Source organism: Balaenoptera ricei, chromosome 15 (assembly GCF_028023285.1).
Source record: "Balaenoptera ricei isolate mBalRic1 chromosome 15, mBalRic1.hap2, whole genome shotgun sequence".
Taxonomy (NCBI): domain Eukaryota; kingdom Metazoa; phylum Chordata; class Mammalia; order Artiodactyla; family Balaenopteridae; genus Balaenoptera; species Balaenoptera ricei.
In genome coordinates, this window is record NC_082653.1 from 71,953,822 (window position 1) to 71,977,297 (window position 23,476).

At 49.2% G+C, this 23,476-nt stretch overlaps 1 protein-coding gene across 6 annotated transcripts in view; it reads left to right on the forward strand.

Moving 5' to 3' along the window:
- The window catches only part of KATNIP (katanin interacting protein), a 192,162-nt gene that overhangs the window by 100,158 nt on the left and 68,528 nt on the right, over positions 1 to 23,476 (forward strand). For all 6 annotated transcript variants that reach the window (XM_059896806.1, XM_059896810.1, XM_059896807.1 and 3 more), the window contains exons 9-13: positions 12,438 to 12,610; positions 13,606 to 13,665; positions 15,162 to 15,280; positions 16,856 to 16,958; positions 20,824 to 21,039. In XM_059896806.1, coding sequence (XP_059752789.1) covers positions 12,438 to 12,610; positions 13,606 to 13,665; positions 15,162 to 15,280; positions 16,856 to 16,958; positions 20,824 to 21,039 — 671 coding nt within the window. The remainder of the gene's footprint in view (positions 1 to 12,437; positions 12,611 to 13,605; positions 13,666 to 15,161; positions 15,281 to 16,855; positions 16,959 to 20,823; positions 21,040 to 23,476) is intronic.

Sequence of the window (23,476 nt, forward strand, 5' to 3'; positions counted from 1 at the left end):
ATCCAAACTAGTGGCTGGAGTGACTCTGTGAGGGCAGCTTGCTTCTGAGTTCTGTGATCCAGAGAACCTCAAGGAGCTCAAGGCATCCTGGTGTCCTAAGAATTTGGAACTGTGGGGTGCCTAGGGCAAAATCCAGCCCCAGCCAGCCAGCCTTGTTAGACAAGTGACCTCTGTGGCCATGACATTCCATCCACGTTTACTAAGGAGCTGGAGGGACTGTTTCCTGCAGGGACGGGCCAAGGGACCCGGCGGCAGGAAGCAACCCCTACTCCAAACAGTCACCGTTCCCAGATCTGGACCAGTGCACTCCATGCATGAGGCCTGAGGCTTGAAGCTCTTTTCCCAGCAGCTCAGGGCAGATGGAAGGAGGCGGAGGAAGTGATAACAGTCCTTCCACTTACTGAGCGTTTGCTCCCTGCTGTGTAAATATTGTCTTGGTTTGGATTCCCCAGAACCAGACTCTGAGATAAGGATTCCAGAACAAGTCATCTAGTTGGGAGGTGGTCCCTGGAAGGGGACAGGAAAGGGGAGGAGCCAAAACTGGCTTCATCACCAAGCAAGTTCACTGGGCAAGTGGAGCTCCACCTGGCTGGGGAGCTCAGGGGGCGGTGCCGAGCAGAAGCCTGCTCCCACCCCGGGGTGGATGAGGGGCCCTCCCTTCGGTCCTGGGTTGTGGGCTGTGCCTGGTGGTGTTGACCCTCCAGTGCTCTGGCTCAGGAGGCTCTGGGTGCCGGTGGAGCCCTGAGGCAGAGCTGCAGGTGGAGGTCTGGCTAAGGGGGCACCCAGGCATTCCCTGATTAACCCTTATCAAGCCCCAAACTGATGGGGGGGAAAGACTGTACTAATACAAGGCAAAGCATTTTAGATAGCAAGTGATAAAAAGAGTGGATTGAAGGAAAAGCATCTACATCAACCCGTGTAAATGAACTTTCAAAGGTGGTGTGATCTCTGGGCACAGCCAGACCCCAGTAATTAAAGTATGTCAGCAGACTGCCTCTCCACACCTCTTGGCTCAGCTTCTCCTTTATGCCTTGCATTCTCAGAAAGGCTCTTAGGGTGGTGAGACAGCCCACCAGCAGCTCTGGGCTGACAGCCCACCAGCCCAGCAACCCTGGCAGAAGATAGGCCTGGCAGACTCTGCAACCTGACCACCTGGTACAAATCCTGCCCATCCACCTACCAGCTCTGTGACCTTGGGCAGGTTACTTAACCTCTCTGGGCTTCATTCTCCCATCTGCCAAACAGGGATAAGAGTAAGACTCTCCTCTGAGGGTCAGTATAAGGATTAAAGGACTGGATGGATAGACTGCTTAGAGGAGCGCCTGGCTCAGAGCAAGTGCTTGCTCAGGGTCAGCTGGTGGAGAGTGTGGAGGGCAAGCCCTGAGCCATTGTTTCTTCTACTCCTGGACTGGCTCCACTGACCACTGCTCGAGTTGACAGGACTCCAGTCTGTACTGCTGGTGTTCACTCTATGTGAAAAATTTAAAAATGGCTTTTTAGAAAATTCCTCCAAGACAAGTTGTTAAAAGAAATGAAACCAAGGGTAGAGTGCCACTGTGCAGGAACCTTCCAGAGCCCCTGGTAGAGTGGGAGCAGCACAGTGGCGGTCAAGCACCCTTCCCAGCCGTCCTACTGGGCTCACTGGGATCTCCCTCCTTCATGTGCAGGCCATGATCACTAAATATTTACGTTTCTGGGTAATAAAATGAAGAACCAGCACTTACAAAGCACTGAACCAGCTCCCAGGCTGTGTTTTGTACCACACGTGTTAATCTTGCATTTAATCACCCAGACAACCCCGTGTAGTAGGTACTGCTATTATCAACACTATTATACAGAGGAAACCAAGGCACAGAGAGGTTGAGGACTCTGTCCAAGGTCACACAGCCAGTAAGTGGTAAAGCCAGTGTTTAAAACCTGGCTGCAGGGTATCTGTTCTTAATCACTCCACTGCATGGCCCCTCGTGTGTCAGCTAAACTGCTATTTGCTTGCGACATACCCACATCAGTCTAGTTCTAAGCAATGACGTGCCTAAAATCCACAGGTTGGAGTCACTTATTCTGTTTTTTCTAATGTTCATTAATATAAATATATAACTGTTAACATTTTTAAAGTTAAACCATGTATCAACTAAAATCATTTCAAATACTGTATTCATTTCCCAGGGCTGCTGTAACAAAGTACCACAATCTGATTGGCTTAAACAATAGAAAGTTATTGTGTCACATTTCTGGAGGCTGGGAAGTCCAAGATCAAGGTGTCAGCAGGGCCATGTTCCTTCTGAAGGCACTAGGGGTGAATCTGCACCAGGCCCCTCTCCTAGCTTCTGGTATTTCCTTGCCTTGTGGCAACATAACTCCAACCTTCACCTGGTGCTTTCCTGTATGCACATCTGTCTCTGGATCCAAGTTTCCCCTTTTTATAAGGGTACCAGTCATATTGGATTGAGGCCCACCCTAATGACCTCATCTTAACTTGATCATCAGCAAAGACCCTATTTCCAAATAAGGTCACATTCACAGGTGCTAGGAGGTTAAGACTTCAACAAGTCAACTGTAACACACACCTTCATGTACAGCATTTTGAGAAGTCAAGCTTCATTAATTATTTATAATCTGCCTTTCTCCAAGAAGTTCTGACATGTTCTAACAAATTTTGTAGTGCAAGAAGACTTTAACAAATACGTAAGGAAATGAAGGTAAAGGGAAAACAAGAGTAGGAACAATAAGTTGACGCCAAGGGGTGAACAGATGAATGCCTCAGGGGATCACACTCATGACTCTGAGTTTCTGGACCACCATGGCAAGGAAGCAATGCATTCACATAAACAGCACATGTCACTGGGTCCATCTGGTAAAAATCAGATTACCAGCTGTCCCTGGCACTTGGTTCTTAGTTTGTCCCATTGATTCCCTTAAAGAGGACACCGTTAGAGGTGGTGGAATCCTCATTTTGAACAGGTTTGGAGGTCAGCCTTTATCTGTTAAGTATACATGGCTCCTACATAGGCCAAATTTGAAAAAAAGGAAAGTTGAAAACCATGGCATTGTCACCACTCTCATACTGAAATGGGATGACATTGGAGCCACATGTCCCACGGGAATGAGGTTCTAAAGGTCAAAAAAAAGTGCAGGTGGTTAAAGCTACCCTTGAAAATCCCTCAGACTGATGATCAAGTGCAGCGTATGTGGCTCCATCTAGAAAACCCCATACAGCCGTATCACCTCTCCTTAAGCCCAAGAGAGTCATTGCTCCTCCAGGGTGGGGACAATCACAGCTTCTTGGTCAAGCCCCAGATGAAGCAGTTGGCCTTGTTTAGGGTCTGATTGTAGGGAAAATGTGACTTTAAGCACTGGCATTATGCTGAGGTCACTGAGATATTCCTACCTCCAGAGGCACAGGACCCTGAGACTTGCTGAAAGGACAGAAGACTCAAACCAGCTCTCACTTGTCCAGGCAAAATCTGGACTGCTTAGATGCTTTACTTTCTGTTTGTGGGGGGGACGTCTTTCTGGGGGGCATACAAAATCAGCCTTTTTATATCTTTCTGGTGAACTGAACCTTTTATCACCATGTGTTGTCTCTTTCACTCTAATAATGCTTTTGTCTTAAAGTTGACCAGCTTTCTTTTGGTTAGTGTTTATGTAGCGTATCCTTTTTCATCCTTTCATTTCAAACATTCTGCATCCTTACATTGGGGTTTGTCTCTTGTAAACCCCATGTAATTGGTTTTTATTTTTATCCTCTAACAATCTATGTGTTTTAATGGGCACATTTAGTCCATTTACGTTTAATGTAATTGCAGATATATTTGAGTTTAAATCTACCATTTTACTGTTTGCTTTTTATTTGTTCCGCCTGTTTTATGTTCCTTTTTCTCTCCTTTCTTGCCCTATTCTGAACTGATTACATTATCCCTCTTTTTTCTTCTCTATTAGCTTGTTAGTTATACATTCTTTTACTAGTCTTTAGTCATTACCAGAGATTGCAACATGTATTCTTGACTTATTAGAGTCTACTTTAAATTAGCAAGTTTACCGCTTCTCATTCAGTGGAGACCTTACAACTCTGTAACTCCATTTACTCCCATCCAAAATTAAATGCTATTATTGTCATGCATTTTAATTCTCTGTAGATATTAAACCTCACCAGACATCATCATTATTATTATTATTATTATTAAAATAGTCAATAATAATTTAGATTTGCCTACATTGTTAACCTTTCTGTGCCCTTCACGCCTGGCTCTTTCTAGGTCACCCTGACTCTCAGACTGTAGCCCTGAGTCTGTCACCAGCTCTCTTCAGTTTCTCAGCCTTGCAACAGCTCTTAGAATCAGCAGCACCTTGAGGGGAAACACTTCCCAGGCGCTGGGGTCACCTTTCTAGGTTTCTATTCTCCTGCCTGTAACCCTTCACAGCCCTGTTCACTCTCCATGCCTTCAAACAGATTTCTTTTTATAAACAGATTTTTATACTACTATTTGGTCCGGGTTTTCTAGTTGTGCTCCAGGGATAGGTTGGTCTGGATTAGATAGCCTGCCATTACCATAAGTGTAACCTATTGCCTGCCCTCTTAAAAGAGTTATTTCTCTCCTTGCTCCTTTATCCTTGGCCAAGGTCATAAAATTGAATTTATGTCAATTAAATGTACATATGATGCAACTCCACAAGAGCTTAATTCCTCTCTATCACTATAATTGTCCCTTGTTCTAATGAAAGGGCCTCATGCCCTGGGTTACTTTGGTCTCTATCAATAAGCCTTCCAGGAAACTTCCAGAGACCTGTTGTCTTGTTGAAGGTGAAAGAACGTCAGTCTTTAATGCAGAAAGTTTACTGTCCAAGTTGTCAGAGTGCTCTAGGGAAGTTATATATCTGAACCACTTTTCCCAGACAAGCTGCCAACCACAGAAATAAAGTAACACCCCTCAGCATGAGTGAATTAGAAGACCCTAACAGCCCTGCAGTTAGCGCAGTTAGCATTTCTGTCAAGAAAACCTGCAGCAGGAACACCATTCTGCCAAAGTCCAGAGTCTCATAACATATGTCAGTGTTCATTATTAATAGCAAGTGTCAGAAATCCAAACTGGCTGAAGCAACACAGGAAGATGTATTGCTCAGAGACCTGAAAAGTCCAGGACTATAGATTTGCCCTCAGGCATGGTGGGATCCAGGTACTCAGATGATGCTATCACCAGGAACTGTTTCTTCATCACTTAGCTCTACTTTTTGAGTCCAGTGGGTCTCAAACTTGAACATGCATCAGAATTATTGGCCAAGCAAATTAAAACCAGATTGTTGGACCCTGCCCAGTTTTTAATTCAGTGCGTCTAGGGTGGAGCCTAAGTGTTTTAATTCCTAACAAGTTCCTAGGTGATACTGATGTTGCTGCTCCAGGGACCACACTTTGAGAACCACATCTGTAGTCTCAGGCATGGTCCGGAGATGGTCCCTGGTGGCTCCAGGCTCGCATTTACTGACTTAGCAACCCCAGGGGAAAGGGACTGCTCCTCTCCAAATAGTTCCAGCAGAGTCCAAGAACCAGCTCTACCCTGAACCGATCTCCAGTCTCTGTAGTCAGGGAGAGCACCTGTTCTCTCAAGGGCCCAGGCAGGGCCAGGAGTGGGGGCAGATCCAGATCCATCCAAAGCATGTAGACTGAGAAGATGGAGACGAGGTGGTTCCCTGAAGGAAAACATGGATGCCGTGAAGGTCACTGCTGCTGGGAGGATGAAAGCAACTGCTGCTCATTTCTTACAAAAATTAACCACACAGGACACTTTGCTACAAATCTTCAGGGGCCGGGTGCGGAGCAAAGGACTGTAATATGCGAGGAAAGAGTAAAGTCCTTTAGTCAGGGATGGGGAGATGGGGGCTGACTGCCTTCCTTGAAAAATCATTAAAAATCACGTGCATTCCTGGGCTCACGAAGAGACAGCAGCGGAAGAATGAGTATTAAGGGTTACAGACAGCATCTGCCTGTGGAGAGGCCCCCAAATAAGCTTCAGAGATGAGAAGAGCACAGGCCTGGACAAGCCAGGTGTATCAACTATCTCTTGCTGCCTAACAATCCCTTCCACACTGCAGTGGCTGCAAGCAACAATGCTTTTATTATTGCTGCAGGGGGGTGGGGGGCTGGCCAGTTCCATAGTGGGTGCCTGGCTGGCTGGTCTCGCACGGCCACCCTCACAACATCTGGCGGTCCCGCTGGCCCAACGGCCTCAGCTGGGACACCTCGTCTCTGCTCCACGTGGTCTCATTATCCAGCGCCTGGTGGTCTCCAGGCAGCCCGAGAGGACACACCCCAGCAGTGCTTTCTTAAGTTAGGCTCCGCTTGGTCGTGACTGCTAAGGACCTGTTGGCCAAAGGAAGTCACCAGGCCATGCCCAGCTAGAGAAACAGATTCAACCCACCTCTTGATGGGAGATGCTGCAGCGTCACAGGGCGATGTGGCACATTGCAGGTGGGAGGCATTTGTGGCCATTTGTCGCAGTCTCCTACGCTGTGGGAAGCGTGTAGCCTGCTGAGGCTGAGCCAACTTAAAATGCACAGAGGCTCTGGAATACTCAGATGTAAGCTCTTGTCCCAGTGGGCAGCCTCCTTCCCCCTCCTGGTTGGATTTTAGAGGGAGTATGTGCAGCTCAGGACAAAACACGGCTAAGCCAGCTGTTACCCTGGACCTTTCACCACACAAATCATGCACAGTTTCCGGACTGACAGGCACGTTACCACCACTGATGCCCCGTCTATAGCAGGCGCTGCTCCCCAGCTCACGATTGCCACGTCGGATCATAGGACTTTTCAAGAGACACCAGGAATCCCGATTTTCAGGTGGATTTCCTCTTCTTCTTTTTTTTTTTTTTAACTTAGCATCTGTTTCCAATTTTTAAAAAAAGTCACACAACGCAATCTGCAGGCTGGCTTCAGCCTTTGGGCTGCCGGCCTATGAGCTCTACGTTAGACCCTTGTGATTCTCAGATGTAATGTTTGCCTTTTCAGTGGATTCCCAGGTGATCTCAAAGGGCCCTTGCATGTGGGAAGGGGTCATTTTGCTGAGACTCTGACTTTGAGCTTTTCGAGTCATAGCTGGCGAGTGGGAAGAAGCCGCCTGGCTGGTGAGCTGACCGGACAGCCCCCATGTCCTCACGTCTTCTTTGTGACATGTGCTGCATTCATGGTAAATCTCCTGAATTGATACGCTCTTTTGTTTCCCTGCAAGAGAGATGAAAGCCAAGTTCTAGTGAAGCAAAGAGAAAGTGAAGTTAACAGTAGAGGAGTGGTTTTCAACCAGAAAAGAGCAGCTTGGGATAAATTAAAATGTGCCATTTGGCTTTTGCTGGTGGCACCGATTTATTGTGTGAATAAATCCACCGTTCTCCAGATCTGTGATGAGAATAAATCCACCCTCACGTGGTGCTCCGGCCAGTGCAGAAACAGCTCCCCCAAGCGAGCAAGGAGAACTTCCAATGGAATCAAAAGGCAGTGACCTCGTGTGCAATGAGGAAACGCACAGTCTACACAGCCGGGCAGCGAGGATGTGATTCAGGAGGACACGGGCACTGTGTACACGCGTTTCTGGGAAGCCGTGGGTGGGGAGAGCTCTGGTGCTGGAGCTGTGGCATTGAACCTTCACTCAGAGAAAGGCTGATATAATTTTTAAAAGCATCTTCTTAGCCTAATAGGACTCAAAGGGCACAGGCAGGACCCAGCGATCGTGTTGTTGCAGGAGCATTCCCTCCCAGATGAAAGGCGCTCAGGGCAGACGGGTTTGTGCAGACAAAGCTGAACCCCGCTGGAAGAAAATGCCTTCCTGATTATCCTTTTCCAAGAAGAGGTGATCGTAGGGTTGTAGTGGCCAAGAACAGATGGTTATGTTGGGCGCGATGCTCCGCCATAGCCCCAGACCACTGAGGCACAAGCGGACGGGGCTCTCGTCCACATAGGGGCAATAAATAGGCAAGGGTCACCACGCAGGGGCTCTCCTTCGACTGACTTTATAAGTGCTCTAGGCAGGAAGTGCAGAAGGAGCTTACGAATCTCAGGTTCTGCTTATCCTGGCGTTGCCCGAGCCTCGCACTGATGCTGGGGTTCGCACCCCCAGTGTCAGAGTGCTGGCGCGTTTGTTTAGCTGTACACAAGATCCTCGGCCCTTATTTATAGGGTCTTCTGTAGGATCTGAAGGGGCCTTGAATTTCTCAGCTCTGCTTTACTGCAGATGGAGGAGGAGATGATATGTTTTAATGATATTCGCAAATACTGAGATTGACAAGGTTCGGAATTGAAATCATTTTCCATCCATTCATTTGACAACGATCATAATGCCGGGAGCCAGGGCATAGCAGCAAACAAGGTGGGCGTGGCCTCCTGGAGTAGCAGGAGGCCTCTGGGGCTTACTTGGCCTCAGGGTCCCATGAGACCTGTCTACCCCCCGCTGCCCCCCAGGCTTCCCCTCACTCCCTGAGGCCAGCCCCCCTGCCACTTCTCCCTGTGCCAAGCTCCGCCCACCGCAGGGCCTTGACACCTGCTGCTCCCTTGGCCTGGAACAGCCTCCGCATATGGGTATTCACAAGGCTCACCGCCTTCAGGTCTCTGCTCAGGTGTCACCTTCCCTGACCGAGTGTCTGAAATAGTGTCCTTCCCCCTCCTGTCATCTCTAGCTTTTATCCCACTTGACTTTTCTCCCCAGCACTCATCACCTGCTGCTGGCGTGTCCTGTGTGCCTAATCCGTGTCTGTCTCTGCCCCATGGCTGTGAGGTCTGTGAGGACAGGGACATGCCTTTCCCACCCACGTCTGTACCCCGGCACCCAGAGCAGCATCTCATCCCACAGTGTAGTGACAGTTGAGAGCCTGTGTCATTAATGCCTGTGCCTTGCGGGGAACCCAGTTCTGCTTCAGCTCCCCTTGGGGTGAGGATGTGTTGGTGCTTCAGGATTCCTCAGTTCCAGCTCCAGAGGGGCTCAAGGCCACTTCTTTTCTTTCACTCTCTTTGCCTGTCCTCCCAGCTGCTTCAGGGACCTGCGTGAGGAAGATCCCAGTGGCCTCACCACACCCCTTGGACCCACAGTGTTTCCATAGCAATGAGAATCCCCACCTCCATCAGCTCCTTCCAGCTCTCACCTTCTCATCCCTCGAGTTGCAGAGCAGGCCGAGTAGCTGATAAGAAAGGAAAACAGAGTTAAAGCAGCCTTGACTGGGGAGAACAGAATCCCCAGGTCACATTGCCAGCAGTGCCTTCCTCTATGTCCCCAGGAGCAGTGCTGGAGCCACAGCAAGAGTCCATCAAAGTCAGAGAATGACCCACTGCCGTTATCGCCCAGGCCAGCCAGCCATCCGAAGGCATGCAAGGCTTCCTTTGGGTGCCCTTGACTTTCCTGGAGGAGCAGCTTGGACTTGCCGTGGCCTGTATTAGACCAGCCCTTGGGTTCTGTTGGCTTTCATGTTTCCTAAAAACTGAAATACTTTATGAACAAATAAATTCAGGGGGATTTCACATAAACTTCAGATTCTAACTTTTCTTGGAGGAAAACCTGGCAACACTAGAAGCACAGCTCTGTCTGGCAGGCATTGGCTGGAGCTGGGCAGTGGCTCAGCTGCCTCCCATCTCCCCCACCCCCACCCCGAGTTCAGTCTCACTCACTCAGAGTGCCTGCCTGGTCCCTGGTTATTCACATCCAAAGCCCCTCTCCTGGATGCCTGGAAGAAATTGGTGTCCCCTCCTTTTAGCTTAGCTTTTCCATCAACCCAGTACCTGGCTATACTCCCTCTCCTGCCAAAGCCATTCTTGGTGTTGCTACTTGAAGTCTCATTCAGATGCAAATTCTAACAACACAGCAGGAGGATAAAGGGCTCCAACTAAATCTCTAATAATCAACGGTGCCTGTTAACTGAGGTCGTGAGGATGGAAGGTTGCTGGGTTTTTTTTGTTTGTTTGTTTTCAAATTTTATTTATGTATTTATTTATTGGCTACGTTGGATCTTCGTTGCTGCACGCTGCCTTGGGTCTTCGTTGCTGCGCGCGGCTTTCTCTAGTTGTGGCGAGCGGGGGCTGCTCTTTGTTGCGGTGCACGGGCTTCTTATTGCGGTGGCTTCTCTTGTTGCAGAGCACGGGCTCTAGGCGCGTGGGCTCAGTAGTTGTGGCACGCAGGCTCAGTAGTCGTGGCTCACAGGCACTAGAGCGCAGGCTCGGTAGTTGTGGCGCATGGGCTTAGTTACTCCGTGGCACGTGGGATCTTCCCGGACCAGGGCTCGAACCCGTGTCCCCTGCATTGGCAGGTGGACTCTCAACCACTGTGCTACCAGGTAAGCCCAGGTTTCTGGTTTTTAACAAGCCTTTGTACCAGGCTATCTATATCTATATATCTGTATCTATATCTATATCTATATCTCCCCAGAGAAGTCATAGCTATCAATTCCCAGTTAGTTAGTTATAGGCCAGGGTTAATGTCAGTCTTTGATACTATTGTTAAATGATGCAACCCAGTTGCCTATGTTGAATTCACATCTCCAGCCCAGACCACCCTCCCAAACTCCACACTCGACAGCTCCACCCTGATGCCAAAATCGCATCTCTGGGCTCCAAGCTGCCCCCGCTCTTCGCTTCCAAACCTGCTCTGCTGACAGCCCTCCCCAGCTCAACTGAAAGCAGCCCCATCCTCTGTTTCCTCAGGGCAGAACCTTGGCATCACTCTTGACTCCTCTCTTTCTGCACCAGCCACATCTACTCTGTCAGGAAATCCTGTTGGCTCTGTCTGCAACATACACGCAGAAACTGACCACACTCTGCGTCCCCCCTCCACTGGACAGCTGCAGGAGCCCTAACTGGCCTCTCTGCTTTCCCCCTCACCCCTCTTCATTCTGTTCTCCACTCAGCACCTAAGTCAAATCAGGTCCCCTGCTCTCAAGCCTTCAGTGGCTCCCCATTTCTCTCGGAGTAATGGCCTTACAGTGTCCTCCAAGGCCCTGCCTTGGCCCTCCCCACCCCTTCTCAGGCCTCTCACTTCGCACTGGTTCCTGGACCACACTTCCCCAATGCTCTGTGAGGCCAACGCTGCCACCCTGCTCGCCCCATCTCTGTTACCCTGCTCTGCTTTTCTTGTTTTTCCATATCATTTTCTGACATGGAACACCCTAGAGTATTTATTGTTTCTCTGCCTATTGCCTCTCTCTACAAGGGCGAGGGTCTTGATCTGTGTGGTCGCTGCTGTGTCCCCAGTGCTAAGAACAGAGCCTGGCAGAGTGGCACTCAATAAATATTTGCCGAGGGGATGAAATTCAGTAGGTTAAAGCCTCTTTAAACATCCCAATGGAAACATTTTGAGCAGTTCTATTTTTAAATGGAGATTTTTTTTTTTTTTTAACAGAGAAAGAATCCAAACATAAGTAATTGAGAGGATGTTATCATAACCCCCCATGTTCATTACCCGACCTTGGCAATGGTCAATTGATGGCCAATTTCATCTGCACCCACATCCACACCCCAGGTGATTATGAAGCAAATTCAGGTCACCATATTTATCTACAGATATTTTAGAATGCCTTTCTTTTTACAGATGTGTAGTATTCCATTGGGTAAACATACCATAATGTATTTTTTTCCAACCAGTCTTGTTGGGTACTTTTTCATATATTGCAAATATTTTTGCATATTATAAAATCAGTGTTCCACTCATTAGAACTTCCAGAATTGACTACAGCTTTGCAATACTTTTTTTCTTCAGTTGAGGAGTAATTTCTTTGTAACTCTTATTACCCATGCAAATATGAAACAAAGCAAAAATATTCCCAAATACCCATCCTTCTTCACAATGTCAGGTATTAGTCCTTATAGGCACTTTGTTAGAGGGCTAACTTTTTAACTTTTTATTTCAATTTTAGATGTAAAGACAAGTTGCAAGGATCGTACAAATGACACTCCCATTCCCCCAGGTTTACCAGTTGTTAACATTTTGCTGCAGTTGCTTTATATTTGCTCTGCGTGTGTGTATTTTTAAATCATTTGAGATTAAATTGTAGACAGCATCCCACTTTACCCTGAACACTGCGGTATGTATCTCCTAAGAACGAGGGCATTCATTTTACATTGCCACAGTGCACTTATGTATGAAATTCAGGATATTTAGCATTAATACAATACTATTATCCAAGTCACAGACTCTACTCGGATTTCTCCACTTGCTACAATAATGTTCTTTACAGGGATATTTGCCAACCAGGATCCAGCCTCGGGATCACCATTGCATTCAGCTGCCATGTCTGCCCCATCTGCTTTCATCTAGAGCAGCTCTCCAGGCTATCTTTGTCTTTTTTGACCTTGACATTTTTGGAGAGTATGGGCCAGTTGTTTTTATAGAATGTTCCTCAATTTGAGTCTAATCGATTTGGAGCTGACCTCCAAGAATGCAGTCTAAAGGCTCACCCCCTGTTTTCTGCCCCCAGGACCTGGAAGCCGCCGAGAGAGACCCCTATCAGCAACCCGAAAACTCGTGCGCAAGGCGGAGGACCGAGAGGAGGACGCCTCAGCCGTGCTCAGAGCCATCCAGGTGGAGAACGAGGCCCTGCAGAGGGCGATCCTCAGCAGAAAGGCTGAGCCCCCCGCCAGCCCACCACAGGTGTGTTCCCAGGCAGAGGGAAAGGATGGAGAAGGACTTGGGCTACTCAGGGACCAGGCAGTGTCTGAGCGGTGCTTGCAAAGGGCACATGGTGAGGAGAGAGAGCAGTGGAGGCATCCCTGACCTTAGACCAATCAGCACATCCACTGTCTGATGCACAGCTGCTTACTGACCTGTCGAAGTCCCCATTTCCTCCACCTCCTTTCCATCTTTTGTTTCCTAAGCCTAAGTTGGACGCTAATATGCCTCCAATTCTTGCTGATTTCCTTACAAACCCTGAATACCTTCAACTAGAGTTGCACATTGTTGGGTCCGAGACAGAATGGCGCAAACAACCAGCTCTGGCTTCTCTGGAAAGACCCCCTTCCCCAGAGCATGAGCCCTTCCGGCCTCCGCAGTCCTCACCACTCCTTAATGTCCTGCTCCTGGCCTGCTTCACCTTCTCAGGAAACCCCTCTGGCCCTACAGGTGTTTGAGTTGGTGCCCACAGCCTTCGGCTTTGAGCAGCAAACAGGAGGATGGATGGTGGGGTGGAGCGGGGGTCTCTGGGGAGCTTGGACATCCCTCAATGTCTACATCCTTTCTCAGAAGCATGTTCCCTGACTCACCTGTTGAAATCCTTTACCTTAACTTGATGTTCACAGTAGCCCTGAAACAGGCAGGGCTGGTTTCATCACACTGTTTTATAGATATGGCTGATGGCACCCAGGGAATCAGGGTGGCTTTCTCATGGCATGTCTGTGGAAGTGGCTGAGGTCTGCCTGCCTGAAAGCCTAGGGCCCCGTCCACACCGCTAATTGCTCCCCAGGCCCTGTTGGCAGGCTGCTCTTTGGGGTGATCATCAAGCAGCATCTGTAGTCTGTTTTCCTGGAGCTCGGCCCTTTGCCCCTGACATTTGTGTCTATGACCTCAAGACGGTCTGTACCGCTATCAGTGAAGAGTGTAAAGTGGATGGCTTTATTCTGACCTCAGATCATGTGATTCCATCCTTCCAGGGCACAGAGAGACCACCAGCAGAGTCATGGACCTGTCTGCTGAAGGAGGAGACCCCTGAGGTCAGTGAAGGCCAGAGAGGGACAGCAGAGCCCCATTCCCACAGCAGCCAACGGTCTCCAGAGGGCCTTCCCCACACGGTCCCAGCAGGGCCTCACCGTGCTCCCTGAGCACGCCAGCATTCTGCCCATCTCCCAGATGGGGAGACCCGTGCTGAAGCACGTTGCCCAAGGTTACGAGTGGAAGCCAGAACTCACCCAGGCCTGCTGATTCCAGTCCCTTGTTACGTTTCCATTTCCTGACAAGATAACACAGAAAAGGGTCTCAGTATCCTAAATAAATCAATTTATATCTACATCTACCTAGGTCAGTTAGGCCAATCTCAGCAAAGATGGCCCCAGGAAGTATGGTCGTGAATTAATAAAACACCTGGGAACGTCTTTGTTAGATTGTGCACAAGTCTATGCTGTGTCCTCAGAATACAGAGGTGGCCAAGTCAGACCAGAGTAGCCCCTGGCCTCAGGGAGCTTTCAGACAAGATTCGAGTATATATGAGTAAGGCCGTATATAACCAAGGTGACTTCAGAGAGAGGTGGCAATACAAGGTGCTAATGGGTGAGAGAGTGACAGGGTATAGGATGGTGGCTACCTCCCACAGGGGGATCCAAGGAGGCCCCTTGGAAGGTGTCCCATTTAGGCTGAGCCCTGTCTAGTAAGAAGGAGCCAAAAAAAAAAAAGGAGCCAGCCAACAAAGGAACAGCATTCCAAGTGGAAGGAACAGGGGAAAAGCTTTGAAGTGGGAATGAGCCTGGCCTGTCCCAGGAGTGGGAGAGTCATGGAGGAGAAGAGGACAGGGGAAGATAAGGGGTGGACAGTAGGGAATTGGAGAGAAGGCTCATGAGACAGAGTGCCGGGCAGGGCAGCACCCCAGAGCAACGCAGTGGTTTTCTTTTGGCATCGCTCCTGCTTTTTCTGTTACTTCCCAGTCATCTTAAACCGTTGCCGGCCAATATTTCTGACAGGTTTGCCACTCTGCCCGCCCTGCGGTCCAGGATTTCTGGATGACCTGACCCCTGATTCACGGAGCTTCAAATGACTACAATTATTTGCAGATAAAGAGTAGAGCACATTTCTAGTTTAGATGATAAATGGAAAAGAGGGGGAAATGGCTTGGAGGATTAAAAATCAAAGGGTCTAATGTTACTGGAATTCTCCATGGAGTCCCATTCCTTTGTAGCAAACAGAACAGAGGTTCACTGGAGGTGGAGAAAGGTTTTGATGAGAGAAATTTTTCAATGGCTCATTGAAGCAGACCATTTCCTGGGACCTCCCAGATCATAAGAAACTGAGATCCCACCTTTTTTGCAAAGACCGTGTGAGGGGATTCTAGATCTAATCAGCCCCAGGTAGTCGCTTTCATCCTCATTCCTGTTCCCAGTTTCCCGCAACGAGACTGATGGCCTGCGAAGTGTGTCCCTTTGACCGTGGCTCTGCTGTGTCTTGGGCCAGGAGGGTCGCCTCGGACATCTGTGTAATAAGCTTTTCCATCCTGCCTCAGCTGCCCTCCATCACCGCGGCAACCAGCACAGCGACCAGCGCACAGGAGCAGTCCAAGGCAGCAGGGGGAGCCAGAGCCGTCAGTGAAGCCATCGACAGAATCGGCCTTCTGGGGAGCAGGTACTTATGGGGCAGCTTCAAAACAAACACAGCAACCCGTAGCCATCCAGCCACGAGGATCTTATTAACTGAGGTTTTTCTTTGCATTATGATTCCAGACCATTTAAAACTGCTCCCTTAGACTGCATCCCCCCTCACCCTCCCTCCAACCCAAAAGCCTGAAATTGACTTGATTTCTTTCAGCCACATGTCTCTTGGCTTGTTCAGTTCCGTTCAGCCCGTGTAAAACCTCAGTCTCCTCAAAGGTTTCCACGGAAGCAGCCCACGCGGCAGACAGTGACCCAAGGCAGTGTCCTTTGAACCTTCTTTTCTCTATTCAGAGTTTGTTCAAATGCGGCATTCTCTTCCGTTCACACATAGCATCAGTGATTGGCACTGTCAAGTTTTACTGTCAAAATAAAGGCTTTCCTGTAGTCATCAGGCAACGCTGATCTTCAGAAAGATGCACCATGCCGAGCCAATAGCTTCAAGCACGCATTTGAACCCCACCATGCTCCCCGGGCCGCTGTGCGGAGCCGGGCGCGTGGTAGTCTGTGCAGTGCCCGTGCCTGGCTGAGTGGTGAGAGCAGCTGAAGTCCAGCCTGCACAGTGGTCGCTAAGCTGAGGCTCTGGCCTGAGGCTGCATCAGCCCCGAAAGGCGCGGGGGCTTTTTCTCTGCACAAAGGAGGAATTTCCTGGCCAATCTATGTACTCTCCAGATCTGTGTCCATCCAGAGGGTGTTTGCCTTTGATAATTTGTAGAAAAACTCTGAATAGGCTAAAGGCAGTGCTAGCCACTCCTCCAGGAGTCTGCAGACCCCAGACTGGAAACCATGCTGTGGACCATTGTGGCCATAGATAAGAACTTGAAGTTTCCTCCGAGAGTGAAAGGGCTGGGCCTTGAGGATATGTTACATCAGATACAGATACAGGATACATTACAAGCAGCACACACATCACCAAATGCTTCTTTCTTCATCATCAAGATCCTTTGTGCTTCAGGGTCTTGGGAGTTCTCAGCCTTAAACAGCACAAGTAGGGTGTGTTTGCAGACAACTCTCTGCTAGGTTTGGAATGCTGTGTCCTCAGAAACTAGAGATGCAAGGCAGGTCACTAGATCAGGAGCTGGCAAACTTTTTCAGTAAAGGGCCAGATAGCAAATACTTCAGACTTTTCACTTTTTGTTTGTTTGTTTGTTTTAACAACCCTTTAACAACGTAAAAACCATTCTTAGCTTGCAGGCCACACAGAAACAGGCTGCGGGCTGCATTTGACCTGCAGCCTGTATGTACTGTGTAGACACCGGCTCTAGACTCTTACAGCCTAGCAGTCAGCTTAAGGAGATCAGCTGGCCATCTGGCCCCAAGCAATTTCTCTTACTTGGCCCTTCTTTCATCGCTAATTGTACAATTATTTATAAAGGGAGAAAACCAGCTGGTGTGCGCCTTTGATCTGTCTGCGGGGTGTGAGTATTTTCGTCTCAAATTGTTACTTCTCTCTGAAATAGAAAAGTAAGCCCGGTACCCTTGATGGGAACATTCTCTATTGTGTATCATTACTATCGATACCTGTTTGCTAAAACAAAATCAATTTCAGACAACAGCAGAAGGTTCTGAAAGTCCTCCAGGCCATCGAAAGTGACTCCGCCCAACTCAGCCAGGTTGTTTCACCCACTGAGGAGCAAGTTCTGGACCCAGAGGTGAGAACCTTGACCTGTGAGGGTTTCGGAAGGCATCCATGTCTTGCCTGAAGGCTGAGGGAGGAAGGGCCCCTCGGTACAATCATTTCTGTTCGGTGGGAGCTGCTCTGACAGTGGTAAACTTAGCATCTTTCTGCCCCAGTCTCCATCCCCCCTCCTCCCCAGCACATAGACATCCATGTAATGGAGCATGAAGTTTCAGCAGACAGAAGCCTGTCCACACAAGAGGAAATATAAATAGCCTGTAAGCCCATAGAAAAATATCCAGCATCACTTGTAATCAAGAAATACAAATTAGAGCAACCTTAACATCCCATTTGATGTTAACAAACCTCAGTTAACAAATTATTTTTTATGATAACCTCTAGCACTGGCAAGGTTACAGTAAAACTGGCAGTCTTACCCTGCCGGCAGCAATAGAAATGGTGGAAAGCTTTTGAAAAGCTGAAAGGCTCTTAGGAAGAGCCTTAGAAATACTTATGTCTTCCAGCCCGACGATCCCACTTCCTTACCCTGAAGAAATCACTCAACAGGAATAAAAAACTATAGGTGCAAAAATGTCTATTGCACAATTATTGGAAGTAGGGAAAGGTGAGAGAAAAAACCACAGAAATAACATAAATGTCTCACGATAGTAGAGTTAATCAGGAAAGTATGATACATCGGCACAATGCAGTCGTGTAAAAGGATGGAAATTTTCATTATGGAGATTATACGGATAGAAAATGTTAAGGATATAAAGTTAGCTGTAAAAAGTGATGTTCATCTTCATCGAGTCCAATATGATTGCAGCAACTGGGCAAGGATATGGCTGTGAGCGGGTCGATGGAGCTGAGACATGAACGGTGAAAGGGCAAGGTAGCATCAGGGTGGAGGGATAACAGGTGATGCTTTTCTCTTTTGGGTCAAAAGGTGTGAGTCCAGCACATCCTCTCACCTCTTCCTCTACCCAAGCCTTTCTTATAACTGTTTGGTTCCGTGGTCACCCATCTTGTGATTGGCCAATGGGGACTTAACAGGAAGCCCTCCCAAAGTCACACGTAAAGCTCATATGACAGCAGAAAGAGCCCTGCTCCAGGCCAGACTGGAGTTCTGGCTTGGAGTCTGGCACCATCATTTAGAGGTCGTGTGACCTTAGATAAGCCTCTTAAGCTGTCTGGTCCTGGGGGTGTGTGACTGTCAAACTAGGTAAATAATCCACAGCCCACGGGGGCCACTGTGCAGCTGGAAGAGGAAAGGTCTGTGAGGGCAGACGGCTCGGTGCCTGGCACAAGGCAAGGAGGAATCAGGAAATATGCCGTCTAGAAAAATCTAGGGAAAGCAAAGCTTTGTTTCCCCCTGTACGGCATAGTTGCTTTCTTAGCTATGAGGATCCTAAGTGTGGTGAAACCTCAGCCACGTTAAAAAGAGCCTGGATGGATCAAGTCTCCTTATATTATAGGAGACAGAAAACCCAGGGCAAACTGACTTATAAAACAAAGAGAAGAAAAATGACACATTTCTTTGTAATGAATGCCGTAGTCGGGATCAAGTAGGACTTGATCCAGAAGCTCACACTATGTCTGTACCGTGTCAGCTGCATCTTGAGCCTCAGCCCCACCTCAATGCCCAGTCCCAGCTCTGCTGTCTCCCTGTGATCCCTCAATAGCTAGAGTGATTCCCACCTCTTGCCCTTATACCCTCAGACCCCACAGTCAGGAGAAAAGAGCAGTTTCTCCACACACAGATCTGAAACTGGGTCACGTGCCCATCACTGAGCCATTCCCTCCAGGTGGCCCGGGTGACAGGACACACTGATCAATTGGACCAGTTCATCTCCTCCTTGGGGTAGGAAAGTGTCCATCCCCCATACCTCATGGCTGAGAAAAGAGAAGGGACAGCTTCACCAAAGGAAAAGCAGGTGGTCTTGTTGAGAGCGGGGCAGTGAATGCCAGGGACCAGAAGCTTGCCAGCCAGTGTTTGCCTCAGACCCCTCGATCCTAGATCGAGCAGGGGTGGCCGTCGGGTTGCAACTCTGACAAGTTGTGACACTTCCTTAGTTAATAAACCCTTCAGCTTCTTCATTTAGAAACCCCGCTGCAGGAATCTGCACATCTTAGATTGCACTGTGCGTGAGATCCAGCAGCCCCTCCTCGAGGCAGCTCGCCTCCCATCTGGCCTCCTCCCAACGGCCAACAACCACGGTGACCAGCGCCGCATCCTCACGCCTCCCACGGGGCGCACCTGGCAGCGGAAAGCGCCTCCCAAACACAAGTTCATTAACCTCCCGATCCCCGAGCCTTGAGCCGGGCCAGTTGAGTTTTATCACCATCCTGCCCGCCTGGGACTCAGGCCCAGGGTAGCAGAGGGCTTGGCCTGGGCCCACAAGGCCCCGCGGCAGAGAAGGAGGAAGCCATGGGGTCTGCTAATAAACACAGCCCCTGCCTTCCTTCCGGGGGGTGACAGCTGACTTCCCTCCCTCCATGTCCCCATCCCATCGCCTGACAATCAAGGCTCATCCAAACACACGCTGAGAGCGCTAGCACGTCTCGCTGGCTATTAATTAAAAAAATAAGTAGGGAACAGTTGCTGTTCATTTGCTCAGCTTCCTGCTCACAGAACCATCGCAGATTACGGTGTTAATTAAGAGAGGGCATGTGCAAGCGGGGAAGGTACCATTTTCTGAGCGGCTGATCCGTGGCGACCAGCACTGCAATCAGAGCCCGAAGGGGCCTTGGGAAGCCATTCCGCGGTGTGGCCATTGATTGATGGCATTCACGACCCCTCAGACCAGACAACCTACCCGCGAAGGAGGCAGGCATTAAAATCCATGGAGGAGAGAAATGGGCGGAAATGGCCACTTACAGAGTGCACGCAGGCCAGGACTGCTGACCGGGTCTTCTCCGGGTGCGTATCCCGCTTAATCTCCGGGACAGGATTGTCAGATCTATGGTGTCATCTCCTGGTCCCCAACCAGGCAGGGGGATGTCAACTGACTTGTCCAGGGTCCTGTGTTATCTACTGTGTTAGATAGGCCATCTGCTAGGCTACCACTACCAAGTACCACAGACTGGGTGGCTTAAACAACAGAGACTTCTTTTCTCACAGTTCTGGAAGCGAATGCAAGATCCAGGTGTTGGCAGGCTGGGTTTCTCCACCTTCTCACTGAGTCCCCACATGGCCTTTGCTTCGTGCCTGCCCATCCCTGGTGTCTCTCTAGGTGTCCAAATGTCCTCTTCTTGTAAGGACATCAGTCAGAATGGATTAGGCCCACCCTAACGGCCTCATTTTAACTTAATTACCTCTTTAAAGGCCCTGTCTCCAAACAGAGTCACCTTCTGAGGTACTAGGGTTTGGGCTGCAGTATCTGAATTTGTGTGTGGCGGACACAATTTAGCCCATAACACCAGCCCAATTCAGCATAAGTTGTGACATGCCTATAGGACATGAACCCTTGGTAGTGGGTGAGAAAAGTACGTGTTCAGGCAGAATCTTATGCCTTTTAAACATTCTTTGTTATTTACAGACTCTTACAGAAAATACTAAGTGCCAGGGTTCATAGTAACTTTTTTTTTTGGCCGTACTGCATGGCTTGCGGGATCTTAGTTCCCCGACCAGGGATGGAACCTGGGCCCCGGCAGTGAAAGTGGAGTCCTAACCACTGGACTGCCAGGAAATTCCTCTAGTAACTATGTTTGAAATGCCTTACAAACATGAGCTCATTTAATCTCCATGATAACCATCTGTAATGGGTGCTCTTCTTATCTTCATGGTACAGAGGGGGAAACCCGGGCACTGAGCGATTAAATACCTTGTCATTTAGTGGTAGAGCTGGATTCCACCTGTTGTGTTTCCATCCTTTGGCATTACTTTTCTCCTTGCTAAGGACAAATCGGGACCGAAAGCAGAAGAGATCAAAGATGCCATCTACGTGACCATGGAAATCCTGTCCAACTGGGGCAGCGCATCGTGGGTGGGTCTCACGGAAGTGGAGTTCTTCGACCGGAACAACACAAAGCTTTATGTGTCGCCTCGCGATGTGGCTGTCCGGAACTCGGACACGCCCGGGGAGCTGGGCCACCTGGTCAGCAGGAACTTGGCTGTAAGTGGAGGTGGCCTTGTGTGAGTCTTGGCCGAATGTTTTGATGCATTTTTTCTGCCCACGATAAGCCCACGATAAGGGTGTGGGTGCAGCAAGGGGAAGGATGATGTAATCGTCCACAGCCATTCATTTGGGCAGGGTGGGGAGGAGACGGAGGGAGAGGCCTCCAACCGCACCCCCCGCCCTGAGCTCTTGCCCAGATCCCTGCTCTGTAGAGGGTTCTTATGGGGGTTGAGGGGACAAAGCGGAGCCGGTTCACCCCCTTTATCTACATTGCAGTTTCCCACAGTAACCACCAAACACGGGACCTCGGGGGGTCATTGAGGGCAACGCCCACGTTTTGTAGATGAAGAAGCTAAGGCTTGGACAAGGGCATTGACTTGGCCAAGGTCACACAGCTGGAAGGTCGGTGGGGGGGAGGGGGGCGGTGCAAATGCACCCCCTGCAGCCTGGCCCAGGGCCCATGCACCCTCTCAGGGTCCTGCTTCCCTGGGGCATGGAGTACGCACCCAGCAAACGTGGAACATCACTTTCTTTTAAATATCTGAAAGTTAAAAAAAGAAAAGCACTGGCATTTTCTCTTCCTGCCACTTGCAAGCTGGACACAGGAGACTAGACAGACCGCCCAGCACTGACATCTTTACGGTGCTATGTGCTTCAGCATCAGTCACCGTGACCTCTGGGAGGGGCCCGAGATATGGGGAATAGAGGTTGCCTCTGGGCCACGGAACTGGCTGAGCAAGGGACAGGGGCAGTAGGAAGACTTTCCCTTGGATGCTTTTTTGCACCGTTTAAATTTCCTGCGACGTACATGTATTTGCTATTCCAAAGAACATATTATTAATTTTTTAAAGGTATTGAAAATGAAGACAATTGCCACATGTTCAGTTCTTGCTTTGTGCCCGGCACCACGCTAAGTGTGTTGTGTGTATAATCTTATTTAAACGAAACAGTGTACAGGCTGGAGAAGCAGAAAGGCCTGGGTTCAAAGCTTAATCACTTACAGCTTCATGATCGTGGGCAACTCACCTAACATGTACTTTGATTTCCTCATCTGTAAAATGGGGATAATAATAGTACTTACCTTGATACGATGTTTTAAGGATCACATGTAAATATGATCCTCACTGTTTGAAAGGGCTCCAAAACATCAGCTATTACTGTTTCCGTTGTTACTCGTCGTCGTAGTAGTAATACCACTATGAAGTAAATATTATTACCATTTAAAGAAAAAGAAGCAAGAAAGGAGGGCATTGAAATCCCCAGCTCTAGAGACCCAAGTTCTGGTCTTGACTCTCTAGCCTTGGGCATCTTACCCACCTTCTCTGAGAGTCATTTTTTTCTGCCCCCTGTAGAATGGGAGTGGAAGGCCTGGATAATTCGTATGATTCTTATTTTGCCAGCAAAAGAAACTGAGTCTGGCTCTCTTTAGCCAATTTTTGAAAAGAAATTTGTTGCAAGTCTTTTGAGTAGCTGGCGTATTCACTGTCACCCAGGCCAAAAGAGGACAGGCCCCGTGAGCAACTTGGGGTTCTGGGTAGCATCCTGGGATGCATGAATACCGAGAGTTTGGTCTTCTTTTTTTGGGGGGGGGAGGGTGCAGTGTTTGTTGGTTGATTGGTTAGTTAGTTGGTTTGTCATCTTGTCATTCTGCTGGAGATATCCAGTCCAGGAAAGGAAGGCTGATGGACCAACCTGGCTAGGAGGGCCAGGCACCTTGGTGCCAGTTCCACTAAGATGCCCCAGTGGGGCAGGGAGGGAATTTTCCCTGAAGAAATTTGTGGTTGTTACTGAAAGAAAGGCAGGGTAGATGTGAGATAGCCAGGAAACGCAGCCTGTCCATAGGGTTGGACTGGGTGTTTTCTGAGCCCACTTAAAGATCAGCAGCTCCGGGACCTTGAAGGACACGGGTCATGGCCGCTTGGACACTCTGGCCTTGCATTCCCTGCTCTGCTCCCTGCTTCAAGTCTGCAGGCTCCCGTGCACGCTGCTGAGGCTTGGACCAGCCCTTGCTAAACCTCTCCCGTCCCCCTTGTGCACAAAGCAGTGGCATTGTTGGAAGCCTACTGTACAGAACAGAGCATACCAGGGGCGATGAAAAGCATCACTGGATTTAATGGGGACAAATTCTGTTGATCGCTCTCCCCTTTTCTCTGTTTAGCTGAGGCTGATGAGCATTGCCATGTGAGAGCAGTGAGGACTTTGGCCCGGGGTTTTGGTGGGTTTCGTTTTTTTTCTTTTTCTTTTTTTTTTTTTTAATTTGGGGCCCTGAGGCAGCTGTCTCACCCTGGGCTGCTAGATCTCTGGGCCCAGCTGTGGGTGGGCTGGATTCCCCCTGCTGCCCTGGCCTGGGGTCTCTCTGATAGCCGCCCTGTGAACCGCGCCTGGGGCCACCAGGACACACTGCCTCTCAGAACCATTCAGTTTCACTGGGGTC